Source organism: Myotis yumanensis, unplaced genomic scaffold, assembly GCF_028538775.1.
Source record: "Myotis yumanensis isolate MYYU_CA2020_CCGP unplaced genomic scaffold, mMyoYum1.0.hap1 SCAF_3, whole genome shotgun sequence".
Taxonomy (NCBI): Eukaryota; Metazoa; Chordata; class Mammalia; order Chiroptera; family Vespertilionidae; genus Myotis; species Myotis yumanensis.
The window spans coordinates 30,559,900-30,581,460 of NW_027223754.1; the positions used below are offsets into that span (position 1 = coordinate 30,559,900).

At 39.7% G+C, this 21,561-nt stretch overlaps 1 protein-coding gene across 6 annotated transcripts in view; it reads right to left on the reverse strand.

Annotated features, from left to right (window-relative positions):
• The window catches only part of ARHGEF7 (Rho guanine nucleotide exchange factor 7), a 133,768-nt gene that overhangs the window by 20,409 nt on the left and 91,798 nt on the right, over window positions 1–21,561 (reverse strand). For all 6 annotated transcript variants that reach the window (XM_070408581.1, XM_070408582.1, XM_070408583.1 and 3 more), the window contains exons 9-16: window positions 19,144–19,266; window positions 12,953–13,091; window positions 12,118–12,177; window positions 11,272–11,418; window positions 9,165–9,251; window positions 5,834–5,912; window positions 5,497–5,636; window positions 1,719–1,943 (exon numbers count right to left, since the gene is read on the reverse strand). In XM_070408581.1, the coding sequence (XP_070264682.1) occupies window positions 1,719–1,943; window positions 5,497–5,636; window positions 5,834–5,912; window positions 9,165–9,251; window positions 11,272–11,418; window positions 12,118–12,177; window positions 12,953–13,091; window positions 19,144–19,266 (1,000 nt within the window). The remainder of the gene's footprint in view (window positions 1–1,718; window positions 1,944–5,496; window positions 5,637–5,833; window positions 5,913–9,164; window positions 9,252–11,271; window positions 11,419–12,117; window positions 12,178–12,952; window positions 13,092–19,143; window positions 19,267–21,561) is intronic.

The following is a 21,561-nucleotide window of genomic DNA, read 5'->3' on the forward strand; positions in this document are numbered from 1 at the left end:
CAGAAAAGGCACCCACCACACGTGCAGAGGGCACAAATCCACACACATTGCACACCCGACTCCTCGATGCAGACAAGGCTGGCTGCTCCGTTTTTTGCGATACTCAGTAAGACTTCTTTTCACTAAGTGTTTAGAGGTGCTCAGTAATACTGTACAATACTTAAGAGTGTGAAACCTTTTCTACAGCATGGGGTCCAGCAAAGCAACTGTAGCCAGACTTACCCAAACCAGATGCTCACGTTCACTGCCACACCTCTTACCTTGCCTTTCTGTTCCTTTGCTTAATTAACACTTTTATCCCAGTTTTCCTTCTCAATAATGAAATCTCCACCAGTGCTTGCCTGTGCTACCTGTAAACACTAAACTAGGTAATAAAGAACATCAACATTCTTTAAGGAACTGCCCATGATAAAGACATTTCTGACTTGGGTATATAACCACCATCAGCAAGACATATCAAAAAATTCAAAATTCATTAAGAACAAAAAACGTAAAGAAATAATAATTTACGTAGCACTGTTCTAGGTGTCTTAAAATCTTTAGAACTGCTAGCAAGGATTAAGGGAGGGTCTGCTCCAGATTCTTAGGCAAATTCGGTCTCTGGATGTGGAGACTCCTATCAGGCCATAGTGTTTCACCATGCTCACACTCACACACACACTCATGATAATCACAACAGTGATAACCACACTCACTCAGAATAACCATAGTCACATGCTCACATGATAACTATATGCATTCTCACACTCTACCCATACTCATACTCAGGCTAACAGAATAACCACACTCACACCCCTACTCACTATCCTCACCCACACTCACGCTCATTGCAACCACACTGATACTCATAATCACCATACTCTCCCTCACAATAACGACACTCACACTCCCAGTACCCATATCCACATTCACAATGACCATACTGCCAACTCATACTCAAGTTCATACGCATGATAACCATACTCATTCATGCCGCTCATGCGCGTGATAACCAACTCTCATCATTTCAATTATCAAGCTTCCTCGAATGCTAACACTTCTCAGAATTCAATTCTCATGGCACTTCCTTTCCTCATCAAAGCAGATTTATTGTATAAAACCTAGCATGAAAGTGCAGGAAACTGTTAACACTTATTTATGGCTGGGAATCATATTTTAACTGCACAAAATCCTGGATTAGAAAGGAAAAGAGCAACGTGCATGATGACCTCTTACACAAAGAGAAAAGCCGTCTTAACTTTCATTTTTTATTTGTAAATGTAGGGTTCCCGGGCAAGATCTCAAACTTGGAAAAGGATCATAAGGAAGGCACAGCAGAATAGCATGCAGAAATAGTGAGACCCATCATGACTGGAAGCTGAAAATCATTTCAGACTCAGCTAGAGACCCAGAGGAAGCCCATGGGAAGCTTCTGATTCCTCAAGGTAGGACCATGGTGAGCACAGAAAAGGCCATGTGGGGCACAGAGAGGGTCCAATGTTGCACTAACCCACCCACCCCCATGAGGTTCTCCACAGCCTCCCAGGCCCCTAAACAGAAGGAAATGACAATAAAGAAAGGTAGGCCCTTCACAGTTCAAAGAAGCTGAGCTGCACTTTTATGTCACAGGTAGAAATTCGTGATTTTCCATTATTTCTGAATTTACTGGAATGAAGCACAGCACAACCAACCTGACACGTCCAGATGTCAGGTCGCGCTCACTTTCGCTCAGACCTCACCTCCTTGTAGCAGAGAGCAGCTGAGGGCCGGAGGGGAGGTGCGGGTCGCAGACAGCTCAGACTCCATGGCTTCGGGGTCTTCGGAGGCTCCAGGGGCCCCCAGTTGATGGTCGTGTGTGGGGTGCCGTGGTGGGAGGGATGGGGCAGTGTGTGGTAGGCAGGCGTCAGTGGCACCGACTTGCTGTCTGCATGCTTGCTGGATGGGGTGATCGAATGGGTGGGGAGCTACCCAAGGAAAAGAACAAGAAAAAGCAAAAAGAGAACATTCACCATCAAAGAAACCTCAATCAAATACACTTAGTTCCGCTAATTTTAAAAAATGCACCCAACGAAATAACCCCCAGATTATCATTTCTCCAAGCAGTTAAACTCTGCGATACCCCAAAGATTCTGCTTCAGGCTGCAGCCTAGCCTGGGTTAGGAGGCAGCAGGATGTTGGGGGCCTAAAACCCGGACAACACTCCACCACCACCTTTATTTGCCATGGATTAACATTTGCAAAAAGGCATTTCATTTAATATATACTATATCAGAATTTTACTAGGAGCAAGATTATGGGGGAGGGTAATCCTCCCCAGTCAGCTGTTATTCAGTGCCTGTGATTTAGGAGTGGGCAAAGCTTGGACCTGACCCCAGGTTTTGTTTAACTAAAGAGTGGCACAGCCAGGCCCACCTCTGTTGATAGCTGCTTTTGTGTTACAGAGACCATATTGCCTGTAATGCTGAAAATATTTACTACCTGGTTTTTTTATAGGAAAAAATTGCCACTCTCTGGAATAAAACGAATTATTTGATTAACTTTAATCAAAACAAAGTTATAGAAATCTAACTTCTCAGAAGGCTTGATCACTGGGGTTTATATTACTGGAAAACCCATCATAGTGACAATTAAATAAGAAAATGTTAAATAAATTAAGTAATTCAAAATTAGCCAATGACCCAAAGCAATAAGGCATGCTTAACAGGAGCAAGAGCTGAGTGATTCTGTGATCTGTAAACCTGAGTGAAGCCATTATTAGAAAGTTGAACAATCCAGCCTGTGTGGGTCAGTGGTTGAGCATCGACCCAGGAACCAAGCAAGAGGTCACAGTTGGATTCCAGATCAGGGCACATGCCCGGGTTACAGGCTTGATCCCCAATAGGAGGTGTGCAGGAGGCAGCCAATCAATGATGCTCTCTCATCACTGATGTTTCTCTCCACCCCTTCCTGCCCCCCCCCCCCCCACTCCCTTCCTCTCTGAAATCAATAAAAATATATTTTTTAGCCCTAGCTGGTTTGGCTCAGTGAATAGAACGTTGGCCCACGGACTGAAGGGTCTCAGGCTCGATTCTGGTCAAGGGCACATGCCCGCATTGCGGGCTCGATCTCCAGTGGGGGCGTACAGGAGGCAGTTGATCAATGATTCTCTGTCATCATTGATGTTTCTCTCTCTCCCTCTTCCTTCCTCTCCGAAATCAATAAAAAATACATTTTAAAAAAATTTCTTAAAAAAAAAGGAAAGAAAGCTGAACAATATTTGAAACACATGTTTAAAATAAGAAAACCCTGGCTCTAGCTGATGCCACCATATTTAAGAACAAACTTTCTGCAGGGATGGTATCACTGGATGAATGATAAAAAATTGGATTGTGGGTATATTTTGAAGGTAGAGACTATAGAATTCCAAATGGATTCTATGTGGGAGGTGAGAGACATGCTCAGGCAACAAAGCATTGCTACCTAGTGGGAAAGGCAGTGGGTAAAGGAGCTTTTGCGGGGATAAGAAGAAGTTCAGTTTGGAGCATGCCGAGTTTGAGACACTAATAGACATCCAAGTGGAGATGTGGAATAAGCAGCTGGATGTATTAATCTGGAGTTCCAGATGGAGCTCTGGGCTGGAGACACAAATTTGGGAGTTTTGACGGAGACTTGACTTGGGGTGGTGAACATACAATACAGTGTACAGATGATGTGTTGTAGAACTGTGCACATGAAATCTTATAATTTTGTTAACTAGTGTCACTCCTATAAATTTAATAAAAAATAAAATAAATTTGGAAGTTTTATCACAAAAAAAAAAAAAAAAAACTTTCTGCAGAAACCACGGGCCTGTCCTGGTGTGTGTGTCAGTGCTTGTCATTTGCTACACAACTACTATAAAATTTTTTCAAAAAAAAAAATTCACAAAAGAATAAAATTATGCAAAACATCCCTTCTAGCAATAATGTAGTAGTAAGTAATACTTGGTGGTATTTCTCCTTCCTCAAAAAAGTCAAAAGAGGTATGCTTTGTGCTAAAACTAGAATATTATTCAAGTTAGATATGGACAGAACACAGGGAGAACACTCAATTCCCCAAAAAGAAGTTCCCTAAGAAGGCACATTTCAAAAGCCTGTATGTGAGGAACAGCGCCATCCACAGAGTGGGGACTTAAAATCCCTGCTGATGGGCACCTCCCTTGCCACTGGGTGACATGAAAAGGAATATGAGAGGCCAGGGTCCAAATAGAAAAAGCTTTTACCTGAAATGAAATTTTATAAAGCTTAGTTTCATACTGTTACTAACAATTTGAATGAAAAGGCACTTTCATTTTTCTTTATAAACACACACATACATACATGCCTTTGAAGTAAGTTTAGTACCATGAAAGCTAAGCATCTTTAATATATTTTTTATATATTTTATTGATTTTTTTACAGAGAGGAAGGGAGAGGGATAGAGAGTTAGAAACATCGATCAGCTGCCTCTTGCACACTCCCTACTGGGTATGTGCCCACAACCAAGGTACATGCCCTTGACCCGAATCGAACCTGGGACCCTTGAGTCCACAGGCTGACGCTCTATCCACTGAGCCAAACCGGTTAGGGCATCTTTAATATTTTTTAAAGTATGGAGTTATAAATGGCAGAGTCATTCAAAATGACATATCAGCTAAAGGAAATGAGCAGTTTTAGCCTCCATACTGTTGAGAGATTTCGAGTAAGATGATACCATGACCAGAACGCGATGCTACAGCCACCCTTCCTGAGCTAAAACTTTAATGCCAAGGATAACGAATGCAGAAGCGAACTACATGGTAGGAAATGTCCTGACAAAGATCATAAAAATCTAAGGATGTGAGAGAAACCTACCAACTGGAAATGCTACGTAATCGTAAGTCATTTGTAAAAAGGTGTGCCTGGTTCTTCAATATTGTTTGGTAAAGATTGACAAATGATGCAATATCTTAAGCAAAAAAACACCAATAAAGAGAAGTTTTAAAAAATGACACTTTGGTACTGATCTATTTTGAAAGGTTTACATATCTAAAAAACCGATGAGCTGAGCTGTTGAGCTTTTCTAAGTAGAAGTGGTTTTCTTAAATTAAAATAATGAGTCAAAAATTACATTTTAATGCCTTCAACATGAATCTGGTCCTTTTCATCATCATAAATACTTATTTTTTGATGAATCAAAATAAATACTTAAACTTCTCAGAAAAAGCACACTCTTCAAGTTTCAGTTGAAAACCCCAGTACCTTACTCTCTGAGGCCCATCTGAGCACGGCAGCAGACTCCTGCCCGAGTGCCACTGACTGTATGTGACGAAGCACAACTTAGGGCTGTTTCATAAGTGTGACCACTGTGAAGCTATTCACTACTCAATGGAAATAAGCAAATATTTGCAGAGAAGTACAAGGCAAGTATTGTGCATTCTTGATCCAGATATTGATAATGCTTTAAATTACTTGACCACTTGCTGACAACTCAACCAAAAGCTGACCCTGGAGTTTGGAGGCAGAAGTATGGGGTCCTTACGGTATGAGACGGCACAGAATGAGGCTTAATGGGGGGATTGCTGACAGATGTGACTTTCGTTTGCTTCTGTAGATGGTCCACCCATTCATGGAGATCCTGCTGGTTGTTGCATGATACTAATATCCGCTCAATCATGCTCCCTAGAAGAGATGAGAAAAACGGGCTGAAATTGGAAAATTGGTAGAAAGCACACACATGCACATACACACACCCAGAGTATAATTCAACAAAGTTAAACATCAGCCCTCTGAAATAGTCAAGCAAGAATCTGCACACAGATGGGAAGCTGCCTCTCATCACCATGACAGATAGCGTCCGCAAGGTTTTTGCCTATCACCTGATATTTCAAATGCATTTCTATGATTTTCACTGTCCTCAAGCTTTGTGATTGTCATTCCTGTCGTTGGTAGCTTTCCCTAAAAAAGAGCCCCCCCCACAAAAAAAAACACAATTAGTGCTTTTCTAGTAAAGAAAGTACCGTTACTAAAGTAAATACTAATAATTTTAGAAATGGCAGAGGAACTGCATTTGTAAACCACAAAAGCTGTCTTGTTTGTACCAGATACATGTATAACACAAAAAGCCTCTATCTCAAATAAGTAATCATAATACTATAATCAACAAACTGAGCCTCAGCAAAAAGGTACAGAGCAGCAAACTAGAACACAAATAAATTCCAACTGGTGAGTTACTCTAAACATAAATGTGAGGACACAAAAACATTACATATTATGATAAAAAAAAAAACACACTAGCGTCTGTGGTAGCTATTTTAAATGACATGTTTATGAAAAGGAAGCACAGATTTGCCTCATAAAGAAATGCAGAGAAAGTTCCATGTTTGAAGGCAAAATAGGGGGAAACTGGGGCAAGAGGAACTGTACAAGTTATACTTGATTGTCCACCAGACAGGAAGTCAGCAGCTGTGCTGAGCGCTGCACAAAATGCAGAAAACAGCAGCCAACCTGTCCATTCTGAAAATAGAGGACTTGGGCACTGAAATAGGAAATGCTACCGGAGAGACACAAGAAAAGAACTGCAAATAGCCAGGCAGGACATTTGGTCCACACCGAAAGGTGCTTGAAACTTGGTCCTGACAGAAAAACCATCCACCCTTAAGAAGACATCCCTGGTTTCAAACAGCACACACCACTTATTTTCACTTTTGGTTTACAGGATTAATACACAAAAAGTTACCATGTCTTCTTGATCCAATGATTGTGTTGTGGCTGTATGGTCAATGACCACCTTTCTTGCCTCCGTAGCTTAGCCAGTCATAGCACATGGAGTTAGGTATATGGGCTAGTGTAGACCAAACATCTACACATGGATATACTATGGTACCTGGTGATCAACCAAGTCTTTAGGAAAAGTCTAACAGTGTTTGGGCCAAGCCACCTGTGGAGGACTCTCTCAGCACCTCCGAAAGTAGTTCTCACAAGGAACAGGGGAAGGAAGGGCTGCCCTGCGGAGGACACTGGCAAAGTCACAGAGATGTGGGTGCTCCCGATACATATAGGGAAGCAGGCCAGAAGTGCTGCTGAACATCCTCCTACAGCTCATGGAACTAGAACGACCCAATCCACCGAGAAAGCCTGTCCTGGCATTTGGTGGTGAAACATTAGCCAGTACTTGGTCCTTCTAGGGTCAGATGAATTTGAAAAATGCTGTATACTGTGCACTCCTTTCCAAGATTCATAGTGCACACAAGTGTATTAGTAGCTTTGAGAAGTCCTACAGAAATAAAGCTGTGTGACTGTTTTTAACCTAGTAAATCAACACCAAGGGATAGAATGTTCCAGTTACTGCTAGATTTAATGCTTTTTAATGTCCGTCAAAGCCAGATATAAATATTCACAATACATAGGTCACAGCACTCAGAGAGCAACGCCTCCCAGGAAACTGTGCAGAGTGGGAAAACAGGTCATACACGTGGTCTGACCTCCCGTGGCACATCAATGCCAACATCCAGAGCCAACTCACCAGCCTGGTCATCCATAGGGGCCTGGCCTGACCCAAAGGGCAACCTCTGCTTCCTCAGGCCAGAGGAGGGCCCCATTCAGTCTCTTAAGATATGAAACATGAAGCCAGAGAGTGCTGACAATAAAGGACTTTGCTTTATGTTTATCAGGGTCATTTAACAAAGCAGGAGCTGCCAGTTTGAGGGAACCCAAGTAGCTGCTATATCTAAACATCTGCTCAGAAACAGACTTACAAATCAAGAGGTATTATTTTTCTGGGTTTGTCCATATATATTTGCTTTATCAACTTTAAGTTTTTTTTAAAATATATATTTTATTGATTTTTTTACAGAGAAGGAGAGAGATAGAGAGTTAGAAACATCGATGAGAGAGAAACATCAATCAGCTGCCTCCTGCACATCTCCCACTGGGGATGTGCCCGCAACCCAGGTACATGCCCTTGACCGGAATCGAACCTGGGACCTTTCAGTCCACAGGCTGACGCTCTATCTACTGAGCCAAACCGGTTTTGGCAGCTTTATCAACTTTAAAGTGATTCTTTTGGAATAACTGTGTGATGACAACTCTCTGGATGGCAGATAAAGCTTTCTGGAGATACAAACAGACTGTAGACACTTTTGACTGAGGATTCACCAGTGTTCTTGTTGCGGACAATATGAAACAACCCACTATTCTGAAGAAATGCAACTCAAAGGAAACGAAGTGGTGACTTCTGCTAAAGCAGTATCTGGTGACTGGCCAGGCCTTTACATACTGATGGGAAAGGCATTAGCTTCTCTAACTACACAGAAAAAAGGAAATACAACCTTTCTGGAAGCACCTATTAGACATACAGGGAAAATATAATCTGCTCAATACCAGCATTGTAAATTACAGTCAGACCTCCCTATCCATCCGTTTTACATCCACAGATTCAATCACTGCAGATCAAAAACAGTATTTTCTATCCATGACTAGGAATCCGAGGATGGGGAGGGCCAACTGTAAGCACTGCTCCATGCCATTTTATATGAGACTAGAGCAGCATCCATGGATTTTGGTATCTGAGAGGGAGTCCTGGAACCAGTCCCTTGCAGATACCAAGGGATGACTGTGTAAAAAAAACAACCACCGAAAAAACAAAAAACAAAAAAACAGAAAAGATCTGCCCTGTGTTTTCATTTAAATCAGCTCTCATATCTTCTCAAAGAAAATCAGTGAAATTACAGAACACTAGTATAAAGAGGATAAATGATCATTTACTACTACTTATAACACCTGACATCTGCCAATGCCTCTTACAGTGCTACACTGCTTATGAAGCGTCTCAGTCTGAAGCCCAGCCCAACCCACAGTGGCACCTACGATGGCACAACGACCAGGAAAGAAGTGACAACTGCAAATACAACTTCAGGGGGTGGCACAGCTTACCCTGAACCTCAGGATCTGTGCCCTTAGGAGATAGTTCTGTCAGTTTCATTTGTTTCCTTCTTTTTTTGCTTAGGATTAATACCAGGATGTTTGTACAGTGACATCAAAATACACAGACAGGAGATGTATGTACATATTTGAATGTATAACACTATACACATAACACTACACACAACGCATAAATAGGGATAGCTACTATTTAATGAAAATACTCAAAATATGCCTGGAAATGATTCTCAGACACACAATAAAAAATAAATTTAAAATGTGTTTTACCTGATAGATAAAACCACTCATCCTGGGACTGGCAGACAACATTAGCAAAATATTTGGGAAGAGTAGAAGATATCTTTCATTCTTTTCCTAAAGTAAAAGAACAAATAAATCCAAAAACATGTATTTACAGATGTGAAAACAAGTATTTAAACTAAATCTTCTGAAACATTGCATTATATTTTCCATTTAGGTATTTCTACCAAATTACATTAGCTATATTAAATGGAAACAAAATTAGAATGAATTATTAGACTCACAAGTAGCCCATGTAACATCTTTTTTAAAAATTTGGTTAAGGGATCTAGTGTCGCCATTAACTCTTTTTATAATTAATCTAAAATTTTATTTTTGTGATCGAGGAAAAAACAACAAAAGAACTTGTAAAATTTTAGTGGGAGGAGGGGAAATAGTGGGACCTTTCATGCTAAAAAGTGGGTAAAATAAAACATCAAAATCAATTTTGGTCTATTAATAATTCCTGGCACTTCCCTATAACTCCCGATATATCAATTTAATGTTGTTCGCATCCATCCTGTAAACTTAATCTAGTGTACACGAAAGGCTTAAAAGCATTATTTATGTGTTAGAAATCATTCACTTCCATAAGGTAAGTAAAGCCGCAGAGACCACAACTAAAGGACAAAAATTCCCAGAACCTAAAAGGAGACACAGAAGGAACATGCAGATAGCCTTTGTCACAAGTTGCCATTTAACCACTGCCCACAAAAGCAAAATGATACTAGGAAGCCATGTCTCCAAGTAGCCTTCAGAACACCAGCCACATGCAAAGTGCCTTGAAAAAGACATTCTATACTCTAAAGAAGTTGTTGAAAAGTACTTATTATATTCCCCTCCTTTTTCTATTTCCTTTTTTTGTTAATCCTCACGGGAGGATTTTTTTTCCATTGATTTTTACAGAAAGTGGAAGGGAGGGAGGGAAACAGGGATATTATTATCTTTTCAGTCATCATTATAACTTTAAATCTTTTTTTTTGAGTGAATGTTTTCTAGATCTAATATTATAAAGAAAACACTGAGAAATGTTTCTATAGATTTTTTAAATAAAATTTAAAAGTGCATAACTTAAAAAAAAGAATTAAGATTTGGGTTGTTTTCTTTAATCGTTGTAGTCTATTAGAAAGTCATGATTTCTTATGATACCCAAATTAACAACTAGTGGGCTGATATCATTTTTTAATTTCATAGGCAAGAAGGAATGTGCATTGTGAGTACAAGTTTCACTTTTCTTACTGCCCTAAAAATGTCATGTGTGAAATGGGTAGTGAGCATATTTGATCATGTTGATAATTTTTTATAAAAGTAAAATAGAATTCATAAAGAGGTACTAGTTTAGCGACCCAATGAAGATGTAACTTGTGAATACTGAAACACAAACTGCTCAAATTTCACTGTGTGGGGATAGCACAAGGATCTGGTTTCATCTCTCACTTAAACCAAACCCGTGATTCCCATAAGCAAATGTCAATTAGTATTAGATAATAGAACAGTATAATGATCTAACCATGGAAAACAGATTTCCTGGAATGGCAGTGTTGGTAAAAAGCCCATGGCCAGAAGCCCATACTTCTCTGTGGCAGACATTTGCCAAACTGGACTACTAACGAGGGATCTAAAATCCTCTCCTGACACCATCTCTTAGTTGACACTGATATAGACTTTGAGCATAACTGCTCTTGGCTGCATCTTAACTGGTCAAGTAGTCCACAGCCAGCTAAGCCTTGCTAACATACCGGAAACCACTTTTATATTTGGCAAGGACAAAAAGTAGACAAATTATAAGCTAGGAGTCCTATTAAAATATTGTCATCATTTGGTAGTCCTTTAAAATCTTGTATTACACAATCATCAAAACATATCTTGACTGTCACTAAGAAAACTTAAAAAGCATTTATAAAACATAAAAACATTTAATGCAAATTATGTTCAGCTCTTAATTTTTATCCGAGACTTTTTAATGGTTTCAGGGAAAACAACTGAGAAACTAGAATAAGAACAAAGTCCAACAGCACATGGCTGGTGTCCCTTCCCTGGCATGTGTTTCTTCCACTGCTGTTCCCATCCTCTCTGCACACTTGCATGACAGTACCTCACTTCCGGCACACTGAATCATGACCTGGGACATGTAAATGACATTGCCCAGGGTCTTAATGTCATCTCCCTCCCAGCTCCGGATGGCTTCCGTCAGGATCTGCAACTCCAGCTCTTTCCTTTTCCGTACGTCTTGACACTGGGCCTGGAAAACATAGTAAAACACTATTAAAAGAGACAAACTTCCAGAATTGTAAGTTTTGGCCATATTGCTTTGTATCTTAATTCTTCTTAAGACACGTAATCTACTGAACAATGTGTTTAATTCACAAGCATGGACTCAAGTCCAGAGAGGCAAACCTTTGAAATAAGAAACACTGTTTTAGAAAAATATAGCATATTTTGCCACTTATGGAAGAAAAAATGCAGACTGGACAAGAAAAGTATTTTCTGATTTTGTTAATATCTGCCAATATAGAAGACTAAGAGGGGAAAAAAGATAAGTAGCATTTATGCTATAAGGTGTGTATCTCAGAAACACAGTCAATAAGACAGCAGACAAAAAATAAAATGGAACCACCAGTATTCCATTTCTTAGGCTAAAACATGTGTAAGTCATTTTCAGGTAGCTAATGCTTCAAATATGTGGAGCCTTTAAAAAATTTAAACAATTATCATTTCATTGTTCTAGTCTCCAAAGTCTAGTAAAGCATGAGAACTTACCAGTCATGGAATAACTACTATGTATGCTTATTTTTATTTCACCAGAGTAAACCTTAATTATACTTCACAGGTAATTTTTTTTTTATCATCTAACTTTTTTAGCTGATAAACAGTTTTTCTTCATTCATTTGCCATAATACTATGTAAGAAAAAACACTCCACAATATGCTTAATCACTTACTGAAAGGTTTTTGAAGGCAGTCATGGATTTTTGAATATCTTGTCTATCCGGATGATAATCCTTGAGTAAAAGAAACACACCATTAGCTTTCATAATGAAAAGCTTTTTCTTAAAAAGACATTCTCTATAGACTCTACTGAATCTTCCAATACTTTTCAACCTGTAATATATCCTATACGTCCTATTTTTCCCAGCATTAAAGTGCCGCCTCTTATTCTTTAAGGGAATCATGAAGCCAGTGGCCTTAGGGGAAACAATCATTCGAAGAGAGAAGCCAAGAGCTGGAGCTGGAGTCAGGAGAGCAACATCTGCTGTGGTGAATGCAGACAGCACACACCACACCCACTCCTAATACTCGGCTCTGCTGCCTTGGCAGCAGGCGAGCAGTTGTGGAGAAGACCAACGGCCTGCCCTTGACAGGAAAAGCTCACCAAACCCTAGCCAATAGTTCACCAAACCCAAACTTCTGCAAGGCTCACAGCCTGTTTTTCAGAAATAAGATAAATACCTATCTTTAATTAAATGATGCTTTTACATTATATTACTCCACAACTTATGCACTTAATAATTGTAGCTAAATGTTCCTGCTAGGACTCTTCAATGCTATTAGCATTTTCTACCTTTCGAAACTTTTTCTATCAGCAGCAGTGGGTGAAAAGGGAGATAAAGGAGCTGGGATAAGGAGAAAAAAATTAATACTTAAAAAAATCATTTGGAAAATCCACTGAATTAAATAACCTTGGTAAACTCTTTTTGTTGATTCCAAAGTAAATCATTAACAATTTATCTTACAGTGGCTAATGGACTCCAGGGACAGACATGTGATAAGCAGTACCTCCATGTGTCTCTCGAGCTCCTTGAGCAGAGTGGGGTACTTATCCAGGCGCATGAATGGTTTGCTGAGGCCAGTGGTCAACACGAGAATCCCCGGACTGTTGGCACCTTTCATCTCCATGAACTCTCCCAACTCCTCACTAAGCAACAAGCCGCCAGCAATGAAAGAATAAGACACTGCTGTTAAGAGTTCACCATAGTGATGCTCCCTTATCCCATTAGCAAAAATATAACAGCATACCATTTATATTGTCAAAACTATAGTTTTTCTAACCAAACATGTGCTGGTTATTTCAAAACACCAAAGGAAACCCCAGAAGGTTCATGTTACGTCTCTTATTATGAGTAAAAACAATTGTGCATAATGTAGAATACATGTAGTCACCTATACAATTCTACTCAAGAAAGGTCATTTCAACAAGCCAATTTCATACAGAAGGGTCAAATGTAAGTGTGCAGTCTTAGAGCTCAAATAGATTCCAATTATATGGGAACTTCAAAATGGTAAAAAATGTAAGAGGAGAAAAATGCTTTAAAACTCTAAGAACCTGAATCAGAGCGTTAACACTCCAGACGTTTATCAGTCCACCCAACATCCCCTGAACATCGACTGCAACCTAAAGCATTTGTGAGAGCAACAGTATTTCCTTTAGATGCACAATGTGGCACAATAAAATACTTAATATTGATTTAAGTTTTAAAATTTCAAAAGTATTTCCACATCAATATTTCATCAAATCCATACATTATCAAATAAAGTTGTCCCCATTTAGTGTTGAGAAAACTGACTATATATATTCAGAAATCTAAAAAGCTTAAAAAGAAGTTTGTAATATTTTACTACTTTTTCACCCTCAACTTCACTATTATTCGTGTACCTTTTACAACAAACAATGCCCTCCTGAGCCCTGCATACACTGTTTGCCCTGAATATCATATCCAATTCAGCAGCCCTAGGTTTAGAATGACCCAGGATGGCCAGGAGTGCATTGGGAGTCAACCTCTGTCATTGACACATTTATGACTCGTATCAGTGGCTGAAACTCTGCGTTTCTGTCTCTCCACTGCAGGACAAATGATGTTTAGGATCCATGTGAGGACCTGGATCTGTGTTCCTCACTGTTGCTGCACATGTCATTCCAGACATGGGAAACTGAGGGATAGACAGGCTGGGAGAAAAGAGGCACCAGGTCAGGTCACCCACTGGGAAGAGAAGAGAGTGAACTCTGAGGCTCCATGTCACCTATTAGGAAGAGCATGATAAATGAAGCCATAAAATAAGACGCTAAAGAATAACTGAACACATTCGCCCTCAATGTAGGTTACCTGAATCTGACACAGGGACCCAGCTGCTGCCTCACTTCCTCCATCCCTCCACCCACCCAGGTCTAACTGGCCCCCTGCCCAAACTTCTTAGGACCAGCAGGCACTCCAAGGGCTCCTTACAAAATTTAAGATAAACCATTTGAAAATGTCAGCTCAAAAGTGGTGAATATAACACTTTCCTATGGTTCAACCTAAAAGGATTTCATTGTGAGAAGGTGTGAGAGCAAAAATTGGTGTTGGTACTCCCCACCTCTTATCCCATCCTCAACTGACCACAGTGATGCATCTAAAGGAGAAATCAGCCCTCACTGGTTTGGCTCAGTGGATAGAGCGTCAGCCTGCGGACTGAAAGGTCCCAGGTTCAATTCCAGTCAGGGGCATGTACCTTGATTGCAGGCACATCCCCAGTGGGAGGTGTGCGGGAGGCAGCTGATCGATGTTTCTCTCTCACCGGTGTTTCTAGCTCTCAATCCCTCTACCTTTCTCTCTGTAAAAAATTAATAAAATATATTTTAAAAAAATAAAGCAGAAATCATCTTACTTAACTAAACCAACTTAGAAATATAAGGTTTCAAATATCAGCTTGAAAACAAATTAATTAATCACTAGGAAATTAGCCTTACTTTGCTTAAGCATGTAAGACCTCTTTAGAAGACTACTACTATCTAAATTCAAGTTTGTGACAACTCGGGGGACCTGGTTAAGTAAGCAAGGTACATTGCATTTAAAATCAGAGTGCAGCCCAGTCGGTGCGACTCAGTGGTTGAGCGTCGACCTATGAACCAGGAAGTCACGGTTCCATTCCCGGTCAGGGCACATGCCACGGTTGCAGGCTCGATCCCCAGTGTGGGGCGTGCAGGAGGCAGCCAATCAATGATTCTCTTTCATCATTGATGTTTCCACTTCCCTCTCTCTCTCCTTTCCTCTCTGAAATCAATAAAAATATATTTAATAAGTAAATATAAAAAATCAGAGTGTATTCCTGGATTGCATAAAAAATACAGTAATAATGTTAATAGTGCCAGCTATCTATCTACTGATTTATCTACACATACATGTTTTTAATATCAACTTTTTAAATAAACAAACACATATACCATTTAGGAGATATTATAAAAATCAAAGCAAACTACAAAAAAGTGAAAATATAATCCTAGCTATAAAAACACATAAAATAAACATTTTCTCATTTCTGTAAGAAATAAGGCTTCATGATGATGTCCTTCCAGTTAAGACAGCCATCATGGTGACGCAATTTAAAATGTTACCATAGAAGCTTTCAAACTCCTTCTAGGGCTGTGTGTGTGCCTGCTTTCATAACCAACTCACAATTCCGTATCTCTGTGTATATAACTCTGTGCTTTCTAAGAATGTTTTTCTCAGGAAAAACACAGGGCTGGGATTACTGAAACCAGGAATAGTGATATATCAGAACCTTGTTGTGATTAGTCTAGTGTGCATCCCAGAGGTCATGGTGATTTAAAAGCTATGAGCAATATCCTGGAGTACCTGTTTGCATAGTTTTATCATTTTGCCTTTTCCCACAAGAGATAGGCGGGTAAGTGAAGAGTGCCCCAAGACTGACTTCAACCTGCTGCCTTCCTCCCACCTCCCCCAACCCTCTGCTGAGCTCAGGCAGAAGTGAGAGCTGCAGAAAGAACAGTCAGGAAAAAGGACGGAGAGAAGGGAGTGACACTATGGGACCAGCACTCTGTGCTGGGCATCAGAGCAAATGCTTCTGTACATGATTCCCATAAGCATCACTCTGGGCCTGTGCCACAAGGATTATTATGCATGTTTACAGATGAGGACTCCCAGCAAGACCGCAACTGCCTCTGTTCTCACTGCTAGCAGGACAGCTGAACCCAAGAGGTTCACACTGTGTCTGGTCTGGCCCCTCTGACCATACCATACTGCTTTGTCTTTCACACTCACGTGCCCCCCAACCCCCCGCCACACACACACTCCTCATAAATCCTTACTCAGAAATGCTCCTCTTCAAATTACTCACTCTGACAACCCCTAAAGCAGTGATGGCGAACCTATGACACGCGTGTTAGAGGTGACCCGCGAACTCATGTTTTTGGTTGATTTTTCTTTGTTAAATGGCATTTAAATATATAAAATAAATATAAAAAATAGAAGTCTTTGTTTTACTATGGTTGCAAATATCAAAAAATTTCTATATGTGACACGGCACCAGAGTTAAGTTAAGGTTTTTCAAAATGCTGACACGCTGAGCTCAAAAGGTTCGCCATCACTGCCCTAAAGCATGAGTAAAATGATGGATTGAAGAAGGAGCAATTTGTATTTTATATCCATTTCTCTAAGAACTGAACAACTGATCAAGCATAAAACTAAAACTTTATGATACTAGAAGTGTATTTCCCCTCCTTTAAATACAATCCATGCAGGGCCTTTCTACTACAGGAAAATCGCCGAAAAGTCTATTTATGTCACTTTTGATATTTAAGGATTATATTTTATATTTTATAACTATAGTTATAACCGAGAAATATGAATAAAACTAAGCAAGTTATCCTTATCACCCCTCATCCCCGTAAAAAAACCCTACAACTTAAAATGTAAGTGAACTTTTGCAAGCAAAAGTAACATCTTTTAAAATACATATGACATTTTTATAATGCCAGAACATATGCAGTTAAGAAAAGAAACAGAACTTTATAAATCAATGGTTCATTTTTTTAATTTAGTACAATAAAACAAAACAGTTGGTTACAGCTATTTTGACAAAACAATGGCTCTTTCTACTGATGTGAGCAATCCTTATACAGTGAATCTCCTCTGTATTTACTGAAATGACACTGTGGGCTGCAAGAAGGCAACAAAAGGAACACAAATAAGGAGAACTATATTGTAGCCAAGCAAAAAAGTAACAATTAAAGTGCTGGAGGAAAACAAAACTCATTTTACAGACTAAATTATGAAACCTATAATTCATTCAAAATAGGCAACCATGAATATATGATGTCTACTATCATATGATAATGCAAAAGATACATATCAGCTATAATTCTAGAATTGGTGGTTCTGTGAATGTATTCACAAATTCACATTCAGAATTTAAACTAACCCAATAAGACTGAAAATAAGATTTGAAAATTTCAAAACACTACACTTAATCCTTAAAAAACATACTCAGGCATAAACATAGGAAAGAGGTTACAAGTTAAGATTCAGAATGAAAAGTGGTGAACCCTGACAGAAGCTACTAGCCAACTGCGATTCTCATCTCCATTCATGGACTTACGCTTCAGAAGTGGGGTCTGACCTGTGAACGGAGTGGGGACTCTGGCTGCTCAGGGACCTCAGGGGGGCACACAGGCAGTGCATCCTGCCGCGTCCTCCCTGAGGCTCACACAGCCAGAGCATGACTTCTCCACCCACCTCCCAACTCTGGGACAAGCCACACGGAGGAGTCCTGCACAGTTTCCCCACTCAGAAACTTATCTATTCTTTCCCTGTTATCTTGGGGAAATGCTACACTTACATTACAGCTATGACACAGTCATTAAAGTAATAGTACAGAAGAGAGGATAAACAGCACATACTCGAAAGCATTTCCTTGGAAGTGTTATTTTAGGAAACTTTAACAGTCTGAATTTGCTTTAAATGTCATCCTCAGGGCAGATCCTCACTTTAATGAGAAAAATATTTAGTGAGAATCTTTCCCTAAAATTATTCACTCCCATCAAACGTCCAACCCAATCTTAGAGCATTCCCCCACAAAAAGAGGGATGGAGAGCAAAGACAAAAAAGATCATAATTTTGCCCTAGCATTCTATTTGCTTTCTATTTATCTCCCCTATGACTGCATCAATAATTCCTTTTAAACTTTTCAGAAACACAATGTAATCCTTGCATTTCAAGTCTGTAGGAATTTCATTTAATTTTTAATTCCCAGGAGTAGACAGCAAGAGCATAACTGAATGCATGTTTCATGGTTTCAGAAAGGTGTGTGCTAACATAGCCCACCCTCCTGGAAAGGTGAGAGAGGGCGAAGTATTGAGTAGGGGTTGGGGGTCCTTTGGGTTTTTTGTTTCTGTTGGACACTATATATCCTAATCTCCCTTCTGTTCATCAATATGTCAAAGACTGCTGCTTCATTTCAGGGCATTTATCATGTTCACTCACTTCAGATCAGTTTATACATGTTTTTTGCTTAATGCTTACAATAGCCCTATGAAATAGACATTTTTACAGATGTGAGGTGACCTGGGCCCACGAGCTTAAAAGCGTTCAAAAAAGAAACCATAAACATTTTTTAAAACACTTATTAATAAAAATCTGTGCCTCTTGTGCTAACATCTGCTAACGACTGCAACATTCCTCAGTCTTCTTACAATTCTCAGGAAACAGACCGGCCTTGTCTTAACAACCTAGCAGAAAATCTATACATTCTGTTTCACGTGTTTAATTTTGTTCCAGGTAGTTGATTATCTCCAATTTAATGTTAAATATACCTATAAAACCCAGCCCTCATTTTAAATGAGATATTATCTTTTACAGAAAATCTGTCTCATGCACTTCCAGTTTTATGGCCTAAAAGAAAACTGATTTGGTACCCTGATCTAGCTTGTAGCTACATTCCAGAATACTTACCAGCAACTTCAAGTCATTGTCCAAAGAGCTCTAGTCTAGACTGAAGGGGAGACATTTAAAAATAACCTTTCCATTATACAAATTCTAATATGCATTTCAAAGACATCTTACCAGTACTTTTCAGGCACTAATTTCAAGGGGTAATTAACATTTTCATTGTTGAATAATCAAGTGAATATTAGTATTTTGGAGGGTACCCCCAGAAGTCCTTTCCTTTCAGGTAAGAGGTCTAAGTGAACGCACCTGTGCTCTGTGAGAACATTCACGGCAGATGGGTGATTGGCACAATATGAAAGGTACAAGGTTTTCATCTGTGGCATCAGATTTAAAAAGCAGCCTCCAACTCTCTGCTGAGCTTCAGGCAACCTGGAGACATGCAACACAAAGGAAATAATCCTAAATTTTATAGACAGAAGGAAAATTGCTAAGTAACAAACAGATTATTTTGAGCAAGAAAGACCTCCTTGTGTACCACCTCTATGAAAACAAATATCCAAATCCAAGAATATTTCTGTTCAAAGCAGGCATATAGCAGGGAGAAGTACTTACCTTGAAAGCTGCTCTGCTACAAAACAGTGAACTAACCCCCAACCTTTCCTCCATCCAGATGCCAGGACCTGTGCATAGCAGAGCTACAAACCCCCAAGTCCAGGCTTCTTTGGGTCGTGAGGAAAATACTAGTAGATGTCATGAAGCCTCACATGTTGCATGAAACAAGGAGAATTATAAAATGTGGCTATTTGGTTAGTACGGTTTTCTACCAAAGTAGCATCAAGATATGCACACACATAAAAAATACAAAAGCCACCTTTCCTTCAGGTAAAGACTGGACATTGAGCACATCTATCAACCGCTCTCCTTCCCAAATCCACACTATATGATGGGTGACAGTTGCCTCAATTCTTTAGAAGGCATCAACTCACAAGAACAAAAAGAACTGAAACTTTGGAAGAACCAACTTTGGAAGCTGAAAAGCATATAATGAGCAGTCATAACTGGGCAGGCAAATCCAACTCCAAGATCACACTGGGGCCCCCTGCAATCGGGCTGCCCTTCAGCGGTGGGGCCACAAACAGCTGGGTAAAGGTCTGTGAGGCAGCAAGACACTTATCTTTGTGGACCAGAAGGTCACTGGTTGAGCATACCAGCAAGAATCCTTAGAAAAAAGGGACTGTGAAAGGACACTGACCAACCATCCTCACCCCAGTCTCCTTTGTCACCAGAACCCCAAAGCACAGACAGAAAGGATTTCAACCCTCAAAGCAGGAAACCAAAAAAGCCTTCTCTTCTGAGGGAATCAGACCCAGAGAAAAATCGAGCATAAAATAGTAACAGCAGGGGTTCTCCAACAAAACAGTCAACAAGTTATAACCCATGGTCAGCACTTCCACTCAAGAGTTTAGGGCGCCAATCTTAATTATAAGAAGACACAGAAATATGACCAAATACTTTTGAAAAAAAAATCTAACGAAAACAACAAAAGACAAAAGGTGAGAATCTATGAAAGGGGGGTGGGGGAGGAGAGGGACACTATAGTTACTCTGCAGGAGCAGAAAAATATACAAAAGAATTATAATTAATCCTGAAAGAAATAACACAAGATCTATAAAAAAAAGGAAAAGCATGCTTTTGTGGATGAGAAAAAAAAGGGGGGGGGGAGGGGGGTTTCCTATGGAAAGTAACCTCACAGGGTGATTTGATTATAAATTCCTAACTGGGCAGGTCATGGTGGACAGTCATGCCCCAAGCCTATATCTTTTTAGTAATGTTTCATCTTTTCTTCTTTAAAATATGTTTTTATTGATTTCTGAAGAGAGAGAGGAAGGGTGAGGGATAGAGAGAAACATCGATGAGAGAAACATCATCGGTCAGCTGCCTCCTGCATGCCCAATACCGGGGATCAAGCCCACAACCCGGGCATGTGCTCTGACCAGGAATTGAACTGGTGACCTCTTGGTTCATAAGTCAATGCTCAACCACTGAACCACACAGGCCGGGCTCATCTTTTCTTAACTATCCTGTAATCTAATCCCCACCTTGCTTTCTCCCATCTCCATGTAATCTTCCTTAGCTCCTCCTTAATTTCAAATGCACAAAAAGAAACTGCAAATTGTTATCTCAGTCTGTTGACAGGTGTGTCCCCAGTGTGGCTCAAATAAATTTTTATAAAAATCCTCTACAGGTTTGGACGTTCTTACTGATACCTTGAAAATAAGAACATTCAGGACAAAAGCAAAGGAGCATTTGAAAATTAAAATGGAAGAGCAATTGAGAAAGACAAAAGAAATCTAGAAAATGAAGCTCTGAAATCTCCCAGATTAATGGGAAAGAGAAGATTAAAAGACCAGGACAAGCAGTTCCACGTTAGGATAAAAATTCCAGATACAGAAAATAAACAAAAGTAAATCAAAGAAATTATCATAAAATTCGGCAGACTAAAAGACATGAATCTCCAGATGGAAAGAACCCAAAGTGCCAGCAGGAGGGATGCAAAATGACACAAATCCAATATATGCATCAGCATCGAAGTTCAGTGCCGGAAGCCGGTTCATCCTTGCTGCTTGACACAGTCACTGCAGGAAAGAAACATCTATACAGCATATGTTTCAATGGACCTGGCATATATAGCATACTGTATTTAATATGTTTGCTCCCTTTAGC